At 43.3% G+C, this 15,240-nt stretch overlaps 1 protein-coding gene across 3 annotated transcripts in view; it reads left to right on the forward strand.

Moving 5' to 3' along the window:
* LOC146035326 (extracellular matrix protein 2-like) overlaps window positions 1–15,240 on the forward strand; it is a 90,968-nt gene that overhangs the window by 33,946 nt on the left and 41,782 nt on the right. For all 3 annotated transcript variants that reach the window (XM_083158697.1, XM_083158695.1, XM_083158696.1), the window contains exons 2-4: window positions 6,868–7,059; window positions 9,412–9,792; window positions 11,578–11,862. In XM_083158697.1, the coding sequence (XP_083014823.1) occupies window positions 6,894–7,059; window positions 9,412–9,792; window positions 11,578–11,862 (832 nt within the window). In that variant the 5' untranslated portion in view covers window positions 6,868–6,893. The remainder of the gene's footprint in view (window positions 1–6,867; window positions 7,060–9,411; window positions 9,793–11,577; window positions 11,863–15,240) is intronic.

Raw genomic sequence — 15,240 nt, forward strand, 5'->3', positions numbered from 1 at the left:
ATTTCTGAAACCAGCCCCGGACTTTTGGACCGGTCCTGGTTCCAAAAATACGGGGGACAAAAAATCTGGGGGTCCCCCGTATTTTGAAATCAGCACGGGGCTCCAACAGCCCGCAGTGTCATGCCACAGCCGGGGGACACTTTTTACAATAGGGCCCCCAGCAATACTATGAGCACCGTGGCTGGTCAGCCTTGGACGGGGTACCTGGAGGAGTGGGGTCCCCCCCAGGCTTCACCCGTCCAGGGCTGAAGCCCGGGGCTATCACCGGCGTCCCTGCCCATCGGACGCCAGCCTGATAGGGTTAAATTCACATTCCTAACATTGCTTAATACAGGAGAACTACAAGTGCCAGCAGACCTCCCCCACATGCTGGGACTTGGAGCACCACAAGTCCCAGCATGCGGGGCATTAATGGACCCGCTGGGACTTGTAGTCCGCCTGTAAAAAGAATGTTAAAATAAAACACACACACACAGAAAAGTAAAACTTTATTACATACACACACACACACTTCAATTTTACACCAATATACATACCGATCCAGGGCTGGTCTCCCTTCTGCAGCAGAGCCAGCTCCCCTCGCACTGACAGCGGGGACAACCGGCTTTCTCCGATGCAGCTAACAGCTTCTGTCGCTTTGTCCCAGCGCAACAGAGGCTGAGAGCGTCTTCGGCTTATGCGTCTCCATGGAGACGCATAGCTCAGCCAATCAGGCCTGAGCTATGCGTCTCCATGGAGACACATCGCCCAATCACGCTCTCAGCCTCTGTTGCGCTGGGACAACGCGACAGAAGCTGTTAGCTGCATCGGAGAAAGCCGGTTGTCCCCGCTGTCAGTGCGGGGGGAGCCAGCTCTGCTGCAGAAGGGAGACCAGCGCTGGATCCTGGATCGGTATGTATATTGGTGTAAAATTGAAGTGTGTGTGTGTATGTAATAAAGTTTTACTTTTCTGTGTGTGTGTTTTATTTTAACATTCTTTTTACAGGTGGACTACAAGTCCCAGCGGGCCCATTAATGCCCCGCATGCTGGGACGTGTGGTGCTCCAAGTCCCAGCATGCGGGGGAGGTCTGCTGGCACTTGTAGTTCTCCTGTATTAAGCAATGTTAGGAATGTGAATTTAACCCTATCAGGCCGGCATCCAATGGCCAGGGACGCCGGTGACAGCCCCGGGCTTCAGCCCTGGATGGGTGAAGCCTGGGGGGGGGGGGGAGAACCCCTTTATTGGGGGGGGTCCCCACTCCTCCAGGTTCCCCGTCCAAGGCTGACCAGCCACAGTGCTCATGGTATGGCCGGGGGACCTTGTGTAAAAAGTGTCCCCCGGCTGTGGCATGACACTGCGGGCTGTTGGAGCCCGGTGCTGGTTTCAAAATACGGGGGACCCCCATATTTTTTGTCCCCCGTATTTTTGGAACCAAGTCCGGCTCAATGAGCCTGGGGCTGGTTATGTACAGGAGGGGGGACCTCACGCCATTTTAAAAAAGGGCGATATAGGGCGATTTGAGAAAAAATCGCATTTTCTCAAAAACGGTCAACCCACTAAATCTCGCCCCATATGTTGGGCAAAAGAATGAAGATCATGGGTGAGATTTTAATAGGATGAGAGATTCAGAAAGTGAAAGATTTTGTGAGAAATCTCAAGTTTTTTTTAAAGCGGCAATCATTTACACTGCAAAATCAGTTTGATTTTGCAGTGTAAATGATTGCCGCTTTAAAAAAACTGGAGATTTCTCACAAAATCTCTCACTTTCTCAATCTCTCATCCTATTAAATCTCACCCCATATGTTGTCTCTGCACATGTTACATTTTCCCCTCCTGCAGTACAACATGGATTTACCCATTCTGAGAACAAATTTGCCCTGCAATCAGGTCTGAATTAAGCCCATGGTTTGCAAGGAAAGTGTTAAAAGAGCCAGTCTCAGCAGTGCTGCCGCAAGTGATAATTATTCAACTTCCTCCCTTCCACTTATAATATTGTTTTCAGATGCTTATGATTACGAAGCTAAGGCAGTCACGTCAAAGTCAGTGCAACTATTTCCTTCAAAAGTAGAGCTGAGGATATTTACAATTCGACCCCTGATTATTTTTTCAGACGAAACCCAACCTTCTAATATGCAGTCTAATGAGTGCTAGATCGGAAAGCATTTACAGTAAACATAATACGTGTGACAGATGGAAGCGCATGGACTGCAATTTCCATAGTTAATGATAAATGCAAGCTTGCAGAGGGGGCAGGAGTGTTAGCTGTGCTAAGACTGTTTTATGTGTATGCAGAACCTGATGCTTGATTTATGACAGGTTTTATTGCATACGAAGAGGTTACAATGATTTTCAGTAACTTCACATGCTTTTATTTTTTTCATGATGGAATGCATGAATTCTAAAGAAAATTAATAGGATGGTGTGTCTAAGAACCTACTGAATGATGAGTTGGTAATAAATAAAGTTGACACATGTTTTGGAACTGTATACATTTTGTGCTTTGATTTTAGTTTTGAAAACCACCCTTGTGTTTTGGTTTTGAATCTTTATTTTTTTTTAATGCTAAAAACTGCTAAAATCCTGTAATTTGGGCCTGATTTTTTCCCCATTCATTTCCAATAATTTCTCACACTATTGTTTTCATCCAGATAAAGCCAAAGGCTGCAGTGAGCTGGCTGGTTTCTAAGGGACAGCAGCGGTACACAGCAATTTATAGCACATGAAACATCTTAACACAGCAGTGGCAGTAAAGAAAAGTGATGAAAGTTGGAATTGTCCTTGGGACCTCCCACCAATCCTTATGTTGGATATTAAAAAAGACAAAGTGTAACAAACCAAGCACTTCAATAACAGGGACTGTCACTTTTGTGGCTGAAGTGCTTGGTTTCTTTGAGCCCCACAAAACAAGCTAACAATGGGAATTTAATATGGTTTGTTATGTTGATCATCTCTACAGTTGGAAGATGTCATTCTACTTGTTATCCACCATTTTTCTCCTAGTAGTCAAAGGGACAGTCTGACATGCTCAAATGTACACTATCATTAAAATTACCCTGCACCATTATATGGATGGTTACCATATCAGATTGAGTCAATTTAGAGGTGTCACTAATGTTGAGCAATTTTTTGAGATCTGACCAAATGTCAATATGTTGTGTGACTCTGGTGCACTTAGTTAATTCCTCATCATCATCATCAGTGGGTCTCTGAGATAATGTTGTTATTTTCCCAGCAGCAGTCACAGCACTAGAATTTGGTTGCTGCTCCTTCTCTACTATTGACTGATCATGATCCATATTGACTCACAGCACTTATATTACTTATGGGGTGCCAAGGTACCTACTAAGTGTTATTGCAACACCATGCCACTGCCTGGCTCTAAACACCGAAAAGTATTATAAATAATTAAAACTTTTTTCCTTTTTTTTATTTTTAAATCACCTTTTGCAGGCACCAGTGTGCACAAATAAAAAGTTTAAGGTTTCCCTATATTACTATTAGGAGCTCTGGGTTGAACTGTGGGAGCTCTGGGCTGCCCTGTATTAGGAACTCATGGATGCACTATAGATAATGCACAAAAAAAAAAACACCACCACTGTGCACCAAGGCTTAATGCTTCCCCTGTATGCAAATGACAGCCCAGCTGAGATGTAGGGCTGAAAAGTTGAGCGGCTGATTGGCAAGTAAGTGCTCTTACTGGAATTGCACACATGGCAGCTATATCTGTATAGCGTTAACCCAACATAACTGTGCATCTGGGTAAAACAGTGCTGTATTGTAATATGTGCAGATAGATATAGCTATGGGAGGTGTGTGTCCAACTCCAAACTGAAATGCAGTATAAAAATAAAGTTTTTCATCATTTGTGGGCTACATCAAAAATTATGGGAGCTGTTAAACAGGAATGTAATTGGAGTCATGTGAGATGTTGAGTGGAGATGGGAGATAAGTTATGGAAGATGCTGAGCGAAGGGTGGGAGCTAAAATATGGGAAATGCTGAGCATGGGTGAAAAATAAGTTAAGGGAGGTGCTGAGCAAAAGTGAGATTGGAGTCATGGGAGATGATAAATGAAGTTGGGAACTAAGTTATTGGAGATGCTGAGCATGGGTGGGAGCTAAGTTATGGGAGATGATGAATATGATGGAATATAAATTATTGGAGAGGTTAAGCAGGAATGGAATTGGAGTAATTAGAGATTTTGAGTGGAGGTGGGAGTCCTGTTATGGGCGATGCTGAGCAAAGCGTGGGAGCAGTGGCGGAACTTGTGGGTTGTGGGCCCAGGTGCACATATATAATCTGGGCCCCCTCCTCCACCCCAACCCAGGTTCACCATAACTCATTGATGGTTTTATGCAGCAGTGGGCCCTTTGGTTGTCAGGGGCCCCGGTGCAATGCACCTGCTGCACCAATGGTAGTTCCGCCTCTGCGTGGGAGCAAGATTAGGGGAGATGCTGAGCATGGGTTAAAGATAAGTTTTATGGAAGATGTTGAGCAAGAGTGAGATTGTTGTCATGGGAGATGTTGAATGGAGGTGGGAGCTAAGTTATTGGAGATGCTGATAGTGGTGGGGGCTACGTTTTTGGAGATGCTGAGCATGGGTGGAAGTACATTATGACATTAAGCAGGAGTGGGATTGGAGTCATGGGAAATGTTGAGTGGAGATGGGATCTAAATTATGGAAGATGCTGAGTATGAGCTAAGTTATGGGGAGATGCTGAGCATGGGTGGAAGATACATTTTTGTAGGTATTAAGCAGGAATGGAGTCGTGAGATTGGAGCTATGTTATGGGAGCTGCTGACCGAATAGTGGAAGCTAAATTATCAGAGATGCAGAGTGTGGGTGTCAGATAAGTTATGGGAGGTGCTGAGCATGGGAAAAATATAAGTTATGGGAGGTGCTGAGCATGGGAAAAATATAAGTTATGGGAGGTGCTGAGCATGGGGAAAAGGTAAGTTATGGGAGGTGCTGAGCTTGGGGAAAAGGTAAGTTATGGGAGGTGCTGAGCTTGGGGAAAAGGTAAGTTATGGGAGGTGTTGAGCAAGAGTGAGATTGGAGTCATGGTAGATGTTGATTGCCCATGGGAGCTAAGTTATGGGAGATGCTGAACAGGGGTCTGGTAGGGGCTAAGTTATAAGAGATGCTGAGCGTGGGTGGAAGCCATTTCTTGCTGAGCGGGGGTGTGAGGATGTTTAGCAGTGTGGGAGTTAAGTTATGGGTGTGATTAAATGGAATACAATGTGATGTATTGGACAATGTGATGTTGAAAGTCAGTGATTCTTGTACTGGTAATGAGTGCTTTTAGTTTCTAATTCTGTTTTTACATATACTGTATGCTTTAATGATTCTCAGAATGCACAATTGTCTCTGAAAGGCAGCTCTGTGTATTGAAAGCGTTAACATTAATATGCATAAAAGATTTATAACTTGGTACTTCGCAATTGGCCAATTATCAAGTTCCTTTATATATTTTATAGCAGTTTTCCCACTGCTCTCCTACTGTGCTAGCCTCCTCTTTCTCCATAGAATTTACATAATGTTGAATTAACATAGGACAATTCATAGAACGAGTGGCAATTTATATAACACGGTTTAGTAAAATCAGCCTGTAAATGTGAGGCATAAATAGAATGGTTGATCAAATGTGAACAACACTGTATAACTCAATCAAAGCAATTTCCATGACAACAAACTTTTTATTCAAGGCAGTGTTTGTTCCTGCCTGAGAACCAACATGACCCATTCCATTAGGTACAACATGCTCTGTTCCAGAACTTCCCTCTTACTGTATGATTGTCGACACCTGTGGTGAAACACCCTCCTCATCAATTAACTAGTTCAACACAGGTGATTGCAATCATACACTAAGGGGGTGATTGTGATTGAATCGGTCCTCCACGTATTTGCATGCGGGACCGTTTTTTTTTTGATTGCCAGTTATTTACAAGCATGTGCAGCAGCTGTGGGCGAGCAGCCACAGTGCTTGCGCACAGAAGTCTTGGCGGGGGGCATGGGTGGCGGGCTGGTGGATTTGACCATGGGAACGCCCAGCATTTCATTGGCGTTCCCATGGAATCATTCGATTATCCAATGATTTCTCCCCTACATCCAAGGCTGTGAATGGATGATTATGCAAATCATCCATTTGGAGCTGTGGGGAGGTTCACGGCGTGCAGGGGGGGGGGGGGGGGACAACCATGCAGGTGGCGGGTGGTGTCTGAAGGATTCTCAGTCTTGACAGTCAACCAGAATAAGGGCCTAAGAGGGAAGTCCAGGAGCAGAGCATTTTGTACCTAATGGAATTGGTCATGTTGGAGGGGTATGGGTCATTACGTCTACAGTGTATAGGTCGACCACTGTAGGTCGACAGCCAAAAGGTTAAAACATGAAAAATGCCGATGTACATTAGGTTGACATGGTCAAAAGGTTGACATGAAAAAAGGTCAATATGGGGGAAAGATAAACATGAGTTTTTCACTTTTTTGGGGGTGTTTATGTCGACATAGGTCAACATGGACACTGTATAAGCGTACCGAGTCCCCTCGGATGGCTCCCATCTTTTACACTGGCGAGTGTCAAAGGCGCTCAGAGGGCAGAGGGTGTGTGCTCAGGATGCGAGAGGTGGCACTGGCAAGGTCACTAGCTCCTAGTATTGTGTATCTATCCAGTACATACAATTATTACCTGTACTGTATTTAGACAACAGGCCCCACTTTAATAGACAACATTCCAATGTTATTGGGCCAACCAGTCTACAGCGGTCACCAATGCTCTTATGGTTCTTCATAGGTGGGATAAGTAGATACAGCATTTATGGACCAGCCTGGACCTTCTATAAGTCTGGATGGAATCTGCTCTCCATAACTAATGGCTATTTATTTACTAGGAAAAGAACAATGCTTGGTGAACGGAATGATCATGTACCACGGAGCGGCCTGGTCCCCACGTCAGTGTACCATATGTGTCTGTGAGCAGGGAAAGCAGCTGTGTGAACCTGTGGACTGTGAGGACATCTCTTGCCCTGGTGGGAAGTTACAAACACCCCCAAACAGATGCTGCCCAGTCTGTGTGAAGACAGGTAAGTGGTTCATGGAGATATGCCTAGGGTTGTAATCAGTGCCATGGACTTTAATGTATCTTTATTTATTAAGTTATTAACTGGCATCCAATAAAAAGAACCTTCATTGACCATCAGCATAGGGAATGGACTGTGAGGCTGCTTATTCATTTACTAACTGACTAGTAGACAGTTACTAGAGAAGGTATTGATTCACAACCAATGAGAGAGAACTTTATGGTCTTGCCTTCCACTATCATTACATCTAAAGATAGTCACTTGTTACTTACTAGCCATTGCCATACTGTTTTAATCATTAATTGGGCATATATGGTTCTCTATAGTTGGGTCATGGTTATGGCTTGTCAACTTCTTTCGGACAGTGTGTCATCAATCACAGTGTAGACCAGTGTTTCCCAACCACAAGCCTTAAAGCACTCTAACATTACATGTTTTCCTGGTCTCTGTAGAGAATCACAACTGAAAATAATTAGCTCCACCTATAGATCTTTTAAGAATGTGTCAGACAAACAATAACTGATTCAGAGATGACCAACCGATTAGAGATAATGGGGGGATTTGGAGCTTTCAAAGATAGAAAGTGGAGAGAGGTGAACTTCCAACCAATCAGCTCCTGTCATTTTTCCAACACAGCCTATAACATGGCAGCTAGATGCTGACTGGTTGGAACTTTATGTTTCTCCACCTTGTCTCTCTACAAGACACGTGCCTTCATGTCTATGCACATTTTTTCCACAACTACATAATCCATACTACAGATGGAGCCATCCTCATCTGTCCCTTTAATAGGATAAAGTGAGCCTGAGCTGTTGGACTTAATCCTCTGCTAATCCTTCTATTGTTCTATGTATTGTTGTATTGTTATTGTATTGTTCTATGTATTGCAGCAGAGAACAATAGATGATAATAAGACATGGTGACCCATGGCCCACCAGAGTAGGCTAGTTGAGGAACGCTCCATCTGTATATGCCTCTTATATGTCCACATATTTCCTATATATATATATATATATATATATATATATATATATATATATATATATATATATATATATACCCTAGCTAATAGCTGTGCATCGCCCCCCCCCCCCCCCCCCCCCACCCTAAAAATATCAGGTTGGCCAATACTGGACTGTAGCCTTCTGCTCACAAGCCTATAACTGGTAACTTCCAGCGTTATCCTAGTACAGTAGATTTAGTTTACCTTTTTCCACGTTGAAAAAGTACAAGACATGTTACAGATATGAGGCCAGATACACTAAGTTTCAAAAGTGATAAAATGGAGAGTGATAAACAGCCAGCCAATCAGCTCCTACCTGCAATGTCAAAGAATGTCAGGCAGGAGCTGATTGGCTGGCTGTTTATCACTCTCCATTTTATCATGCTTAGAGCATCTGAACCCTGGACAGGCAAGGTCAGCGCTTACATGGTCATATAAAGCCATGTGTAAGTATACAAACACCTCAAACAAACATTCTTGTCATACCTTAATGAAGTGAATCTCAAGTCAAGTGGTGGGTCCCTGCCCTTGTGGACCTACAGTGATTGCCCCTTATGCTCTACTAATATTTTATTTCTCCCATTGTGTATCATCAGTTCCAGACATCCCCTATTCTGCACAGTGTATCCTACATACTATGCCTAAAATGGCTGCCTAACCTGGAGCCTGCTTGTGTAGGATTAATAATCCTGCAACTGTTGACCCAAAATGGCCGCTATACCTATTGCAGTTACTCCCTGCTCTCATTTCATGAAAAGCCTTTTCTGTATATTTTTGTTCCTATAGTGTTGCCGTACTGTATTTTGTCTCATGTTATCTATGAAGCCCATTAAGGGGGCCGATTCAGTCCTTCTCACTGAGCAATGAATTTGGACCCTTTTTTTTACGGTGGAGGTGTGCGCATGTTCATGCTCGAGTATGCGCATGTGCAAACAACCAGTGCAAATGCCTTCGGCGAATATCACACTCGCCGAGGCCTTCTTTTTTTGAGGGGAGGAAAGGGTGCTGGGCAGGGAGCTGGAGAAGGGGATCACTCAGAGTTTTAGGAGTGAGCCCATAAAAATGCTGGGAGTTCCCCTGCAAAAACAGGTGTGTTGATACCTGCTCGGGGTGGGGTGGCTGATGTCACATGATCTCAGTGCCCGCCCCAAAATCAGCCATCTACAGCCAAGATAAAATTCAGTCCATCATTTGATGGTCAGCAACCAGCAATTTTCGGGATTGTTACAATTAAGGAAATCAATATTATTAATTTCCAGGCTTGCAAATGACAGCATTAATGTGCACCCATCTATTTATATATGACTGCGAGCAAATTTGTATGTCTACAATAAAGGTGTGTTATACTTCAGAATCCAAACAGGCTCCACGTGGGTCGGCATCAAAAGCTAATGAAGGAAAAGCAATTGACCCAATAAGTGACACAAAGCTGCTGAAGGTCAAAGCGGTTATTTCAAGGTCAACAACCAGATCAGCCCTGACACCTCCTATCACAGTGTATGGTAATGTTACAGCTAATATCACACAGAAATTAAAGAATGCACCAGGGACCAACAGAGTGGTAAAAGTAAATGAGCGGAAAACCATAAAAAAAGAATTGAATAATGGAAAACAAGAGACTGACCTCCTGAAGAAAGGATTGGCTCTTGTAAAACCAAAGAAAGAGGCTACTGGAGAGAAAGAGTCAGAGAAAGAGGATTTAAAGATCACAAGAAAGGAACAAGCAAAAGAAGGTACGAAATATAGACACACAATAGTTGTAGATCATAAATGCCCATTCTGTCTGTTAGTCGCCTAAATGTCGGAACAGCCTCAGTGAGGTGGGTGGTGGGGCAGGGGGATGAGATTCTAGGTGAACTGTATCATTGCTGTCCTTCTTCCTTCATCACAATGCTAGAAGTTGGGGCTTTTTTTACAGCCGGGGCGGGTCTTCATTTATGCAGATCTCTTGGCCACACCCCCTACCTGGACATCTTCCCCCAAGGATTTCACGGAGAAGGTGGGAAAAAGTTGTCACAAATTTTATTTTAAATGTACAGCATGTGGTGTAAAATGAAATATAATTATATTACGACACCCAATTCATTATAAAATAATCCAATTAAAGTATTTTTTTTTTAATGTAAACTATTTCATGAAAATGATACAGGTATTACAAAATTAAGTACATTTTACAGAGAATTAAAATCAATCGTTTTATGTTAAAGATTGTGAATAAAATCTGAAACAAACAAAAAAATGACATAGCACATTTTATTAAGAACTTAATATATACATGAAAGCATTGACTAATATAATATGTGCATTATAAATCAACATTCATTTTAGTTGGAAATAAGATTCATTTTAGTTAATTAAAATGACGTTAATATTCTACAGTGGTGATTCTCAACGCTAGTCCCCAAGTACCGTCAGCAGGTCATGTTTTCTCGATGTCTTTAATCAAAGGTGAGATCATCTATGTTGCTGTATCAATAATTATGCCACCTGCTTCCATAGACAAAAATCCTAAAAACATGACCTGCTGTAAAATCGTGACGGTTGAGGTGGAGAACCGATGTGTTGTGGGAGATAGCCGGATAATTGGTCAACAGCGTCTAGGTCGACAATCAATAGGTTGACTCAAGGTCAACATGCCCTAGGGCAATATCGACAAAAGGTCAACATGCACTAGGGCAATATCGACAAAAGGTCAACATGCACTAGGGCAATATCGACAAAAGGTCAACATGCACTAGGTTGCCATTGACAAACAGTCGACACGTGTAAAAGCTCGGCACGGCAATGGTCTACACATGGAGTAGTCAACATTGAGTTTTTTTTTTAATTGTCCAAACTTTAATAAACATGTGACCATCGATTGGGAATAGTAAATTTGTCGGAAGTATAGTGAGCAGAACGAGCGATGCCTGGGTACTGGTTACACTATTGGGTGTCCATGTGCTTAGGTGTTGACAGTTACACCCCAAAAAATGTGAAAAACTCATGTTAATCTTTCCACGTGTCAACGTTTCCCAATGTTGACATTTTGTTAATGTCGACCTTATACATGTCGACAATTTGTCAATGTCACCCTCGTGCATGTCAACCTTTTGTCAGTGTTGATCTACTGCATGTCGACGTTTGGTGTCGACCTATTGACTGTTGACGTAGACACTGTCAAACCTTCAATCCACATCAGTTCTGGGATTCATTTATGTTCTAGAAAATGCTAACTAAATAAGAAGTGGAATCTGATTGGTTGCTATGGGCAACATTCCATCTTCAGTAGAACCCCAATCTTAGTAAATTTACCCCAAGGTGACAAGACTGCTTACTCCTGGCCTACCTCATATATGTAATGTATATAATCTATTCCCAATTACCTTTGATTGAAATACCTACCTTTCTTTCTGGTTTCTTTTGTCCAATAATGTCTATGTTCTGGTGCGATTATTTCAGGTAACATTGTTACAGGATGTTGGTGTTATATTAATATAATACAACAAAGTTCTAAGAATGTCATTGTCTATCCTTAGGGAAAATAAAACACAAAGCAGTAAGAAAAGGGTCAGCACAACAGCCCACCACAAACAAGACAACGATTATCCAAACGGAAAAGCATAAGCCCAAGCACACAGAGAAATTGCTTACAGCACCCACCGTTCCAAGTTTGTCACCACTTATTCCCGCAATACCACCTCACATTCCATCTCTCCCAAGTGGCTGCCTCTTGTCCGAATCCACCATCGCCTGCGCCAACACAAAGATGACCTACCTTCCACTCATGACTGACCTTGGCCTGAAGACCCTCTACTTAGCCGGTAGGAGAAAAGCCCTTGAGATCATGTTCAGATGGGTGGGGGGGGGGGATGTATATTAACAGGTGTAAAAATTTACAGTATGTCATGAGGTTTGTAGGAACTACTCTATTCAAAATATCGGGGAACATACTGTAGGTAAAGTAAAGCTGAAGTTACCAGATCTCTGGCCACCTCACCAAAATATGGCCACCATAGAGCTTACCACATCTGGGGGACATGTATCTCATGCCATTTCTCGAAGGCCCCTAGAATTTTTGTGCCCTGTGCAGATGCCCAGTGTATCCATACTTCAAGACGGTACTGAGCACAGCCACCTGTTCTTTTCAGAAGGTTTAAAGGACCTTCCCCATAGAAGCCTGTTATCGTTGCTTTGTGCTGTCCATAACGTTTAGATGGAGAGGAGTCAAAAAGGCTCCAAAAAGTGTAAGCACTGTTCTGCGTCGTTCCTCCCACTTCATATTGTTGTAGATATGAACATGTAGGACTTGGGAGCCTTTTTACTAAGCCGTGGCGAGAAGAACAGTGGAGATCAGCGGCGGATTTTTCTCATGGGCTCCAGTAGTGCGCCCCCAGTAAAATCTGCCATCCTGCTCAATGTCCGGGAAGCCATAGGTAATTCGTGAGACTGCACTGTCTTCACTGTGACTTCCTATTGGAAGTCCTACCTCTCAGTTACCTGCAGTAAAGGCAGTCCCATTGGGAGGTGTTTTCTCCTTCCGAGACTGCCTGTCCAGGCTGCAGTTAGCAGAGAACTCCCCAAATTGTCATGCAGACCTAGCTGGCTTCTATGGGCTGCAGCCAGTACAGCCAATAAAAGCCATGCTGCTGCACATGCCCAGTGCCGTCGCACCTACTGCGCATGCACCGGGCGCCTGTATATTGGACCCTGGCCGGCAGCAGGGACAAAACTGCCTAGCTGCATGGCCCCCTTCCTACGCCCAAGTAGAAACCACCTCTGGTGGAGACAGAAAAAGTGCCAGCCAATCAGCTACTAAATGCTTTTGTTCTGGTTGACATTCTAAAGCTGTTAACGGGTTACTGCAGCAACAACAACCAACTCTATTTCTTGGTCTTTTTTGAGAAACCAGTTTTGGAAAAGGAATACAATAACAGTAACGGGTTTCCTCCTAGCCAGGCGTACCAAAAATATGCAGCAGAAGTCAGCGCTCTATAGCAAAGGGCTTGCATGAACCGAAGTCTTCAATCCTTGTTTTATTATATTTAAAAATACTGATTCATAGTGACAGGTGGCAGCACTGGCAACACCTGGCATGCTGTGTTGGCAGGAAGGTAAACATCCATTGTGGTATTGGCATCAGCTTTTGGGTGGAACCCTTTCTACCAAGCTTGGTTAGTCATGAAGTTGATGCTGAGCTAATATATATTTACATGTGTGCAATAATGGAGCCGTGCTGTCTACAGTCTTCATGTCAGTCCTTTTTTGAGGCCCTGTTGGTAATATTTATGTTTCTGCATAGTCACAAGGTTACACTGAGTGGGAGCGGACTCACATCTGTGCTCATTTCGAAATCAGACCATGTGTTTTGAAAATAGCAGAGACTTCCCATCCCAGCTACATTAACTTAAGCCGTTAAGCAATAAACGAAACGTATATCACATGACCCGGATTATTGGCAGTACCTATATACCCAATTCATGCCTGCTCATAGAGCAGCGAATTCAACCCCTCTTGCGATGTTGGCGGTCTGTGCTAATGCACATGTGCAGACCCTCCGCAGTGAGGGCCTTTGGTTAAAATTTTCATTCACCGGGGTTCTCAATGCCTGATCGACAGGCACTGGGCGGTCAGTGGTGGACTCCCGGCATTTCACGGGCGTGCCCACAAAAACGGTGGACGGGTCCATAGAAATGATGCGCGGCCTCACGGAATGCAGGTGCATTGCTGCTCGGGGCGAGCAACTGACTTCACATGACATCAGCACCTGCCCCCAATCCAGAGAAAACTGTGTAGCCGAAAAGTAAGTACTGGGTTTCTGCCGAGTAAAAATCCCTCGATGGTAAGTAAACATCAAAGGAAAGTAACTCAGTGTTCCCATTGGAGCTGCTTTTGGTTTAAAAGCCGCTCAGTGTGTACGGGGCAGCGATGAGTGGTGAGAGCCATTCGAGCTCCCGCATCGTAGTCAGCCACCGCCTCTCATCCGCTATGGAAAGTTGTCCACCCCCGGGAAAATCTCTTGGACGGGCGAAAATTGCTCAGTGTGTATGCACCTTAAGTTATGGTATTGCTGAATAATTCATTATTGGCTTGGCACACTTGGAAACATAAAACTATTTTGGGCATTTTGTTACAATCTGAATCAACAAGAAAATGATTGAAACCAGTTGTAGCTAATAGCGCTGACTGTTTTTCTCATTTTCTTTACTAAGGTCTCTCAGAAGATCACATATGGGTGCCATCTGCAGCACAGAATGTTTAAGGAGCAAGTTTGCATGCATTAAAGTCAGTTTGAAGATAAATCAAAGCTAATTTCATTTTGCAATTTGAGTCCACTTGTTTTGGAACGTTGTAACAGACTTGCAAATTGAGGCCAACAAGTGTAAAATTGTGTCTTTATTCTTATGAAACTTCCGTGTCCTGTTTTATGGGGGTTTTATAAGCCAGACGACGTTTTCTTCTGGTTTCTAAGAAATAGTATAAAGTTACAAAACGGAAAATTGTTCTGATGTTAAAGATGAGGTTTTTATTAAAGTAGAAAAGACCAGAGAAGGTATTTTTGTTCTAATAAGACTCATGCGATATTCATTGTGTCAAAGTCACAAAGTTTATAAAGTAGGGACAAAGTGTCCAAGGTTTCCTTTCATGAAAATCCAAAAGGATGTGCCCAGTACCTTCCTCAGGGTCAAAGGAAATTATACTTTTTCACATATGGTCAAGTAAGTCTTTAATGCTCAAACTCATAGAAAGTTGGAATCGTATGTTTCCCCCATAAATCCCCATAGTTACCTCTTCGAAGACACTTTGTTTGGTTTTACATTCTATAGTATTTTTCTTCAGGTTGCTAGCAATGACTTTGATCATTGTGTGATCACCATGGCAACCACAGACGCATGATACACTTTGTAGTGAGCAGAGAGGCTTTGGAATGCTCCACTTCAGGTTAATATCTGCATTGGCGTATCTATTATGGGTGTCCCCACCAACCAACCTGCACGCATTTTGTTGACTCCCTTTCTATCAGAGCTGCAGATGTTGGCAGTAACATGGCGCTACAGATATCACTGGAAACATTGCGCAGGTACTTGGCCCTGAGTATCTACAGTATGACGTGGCACTATAAGGTTCCTAGGAGCCTTTGATTGACCAAGCTTGGAGTAGCAGGACAACGTTATCTGCATTCACTTACTACATTCATATGA

The sequence above is a fragment of the Crinia signifera genome, chromosome 9 (genome assembly GCF_055691185.1).
Source record: "Crinia signifera chromosome 9, ASM5569118v1, whole genome shotgun sequence".
Lineage (NCBI taxonomy): Eukaryota > Metazoa > Chordata > Amphibia > Anura > Myobatrachidae > Crinia > Crinia signifera.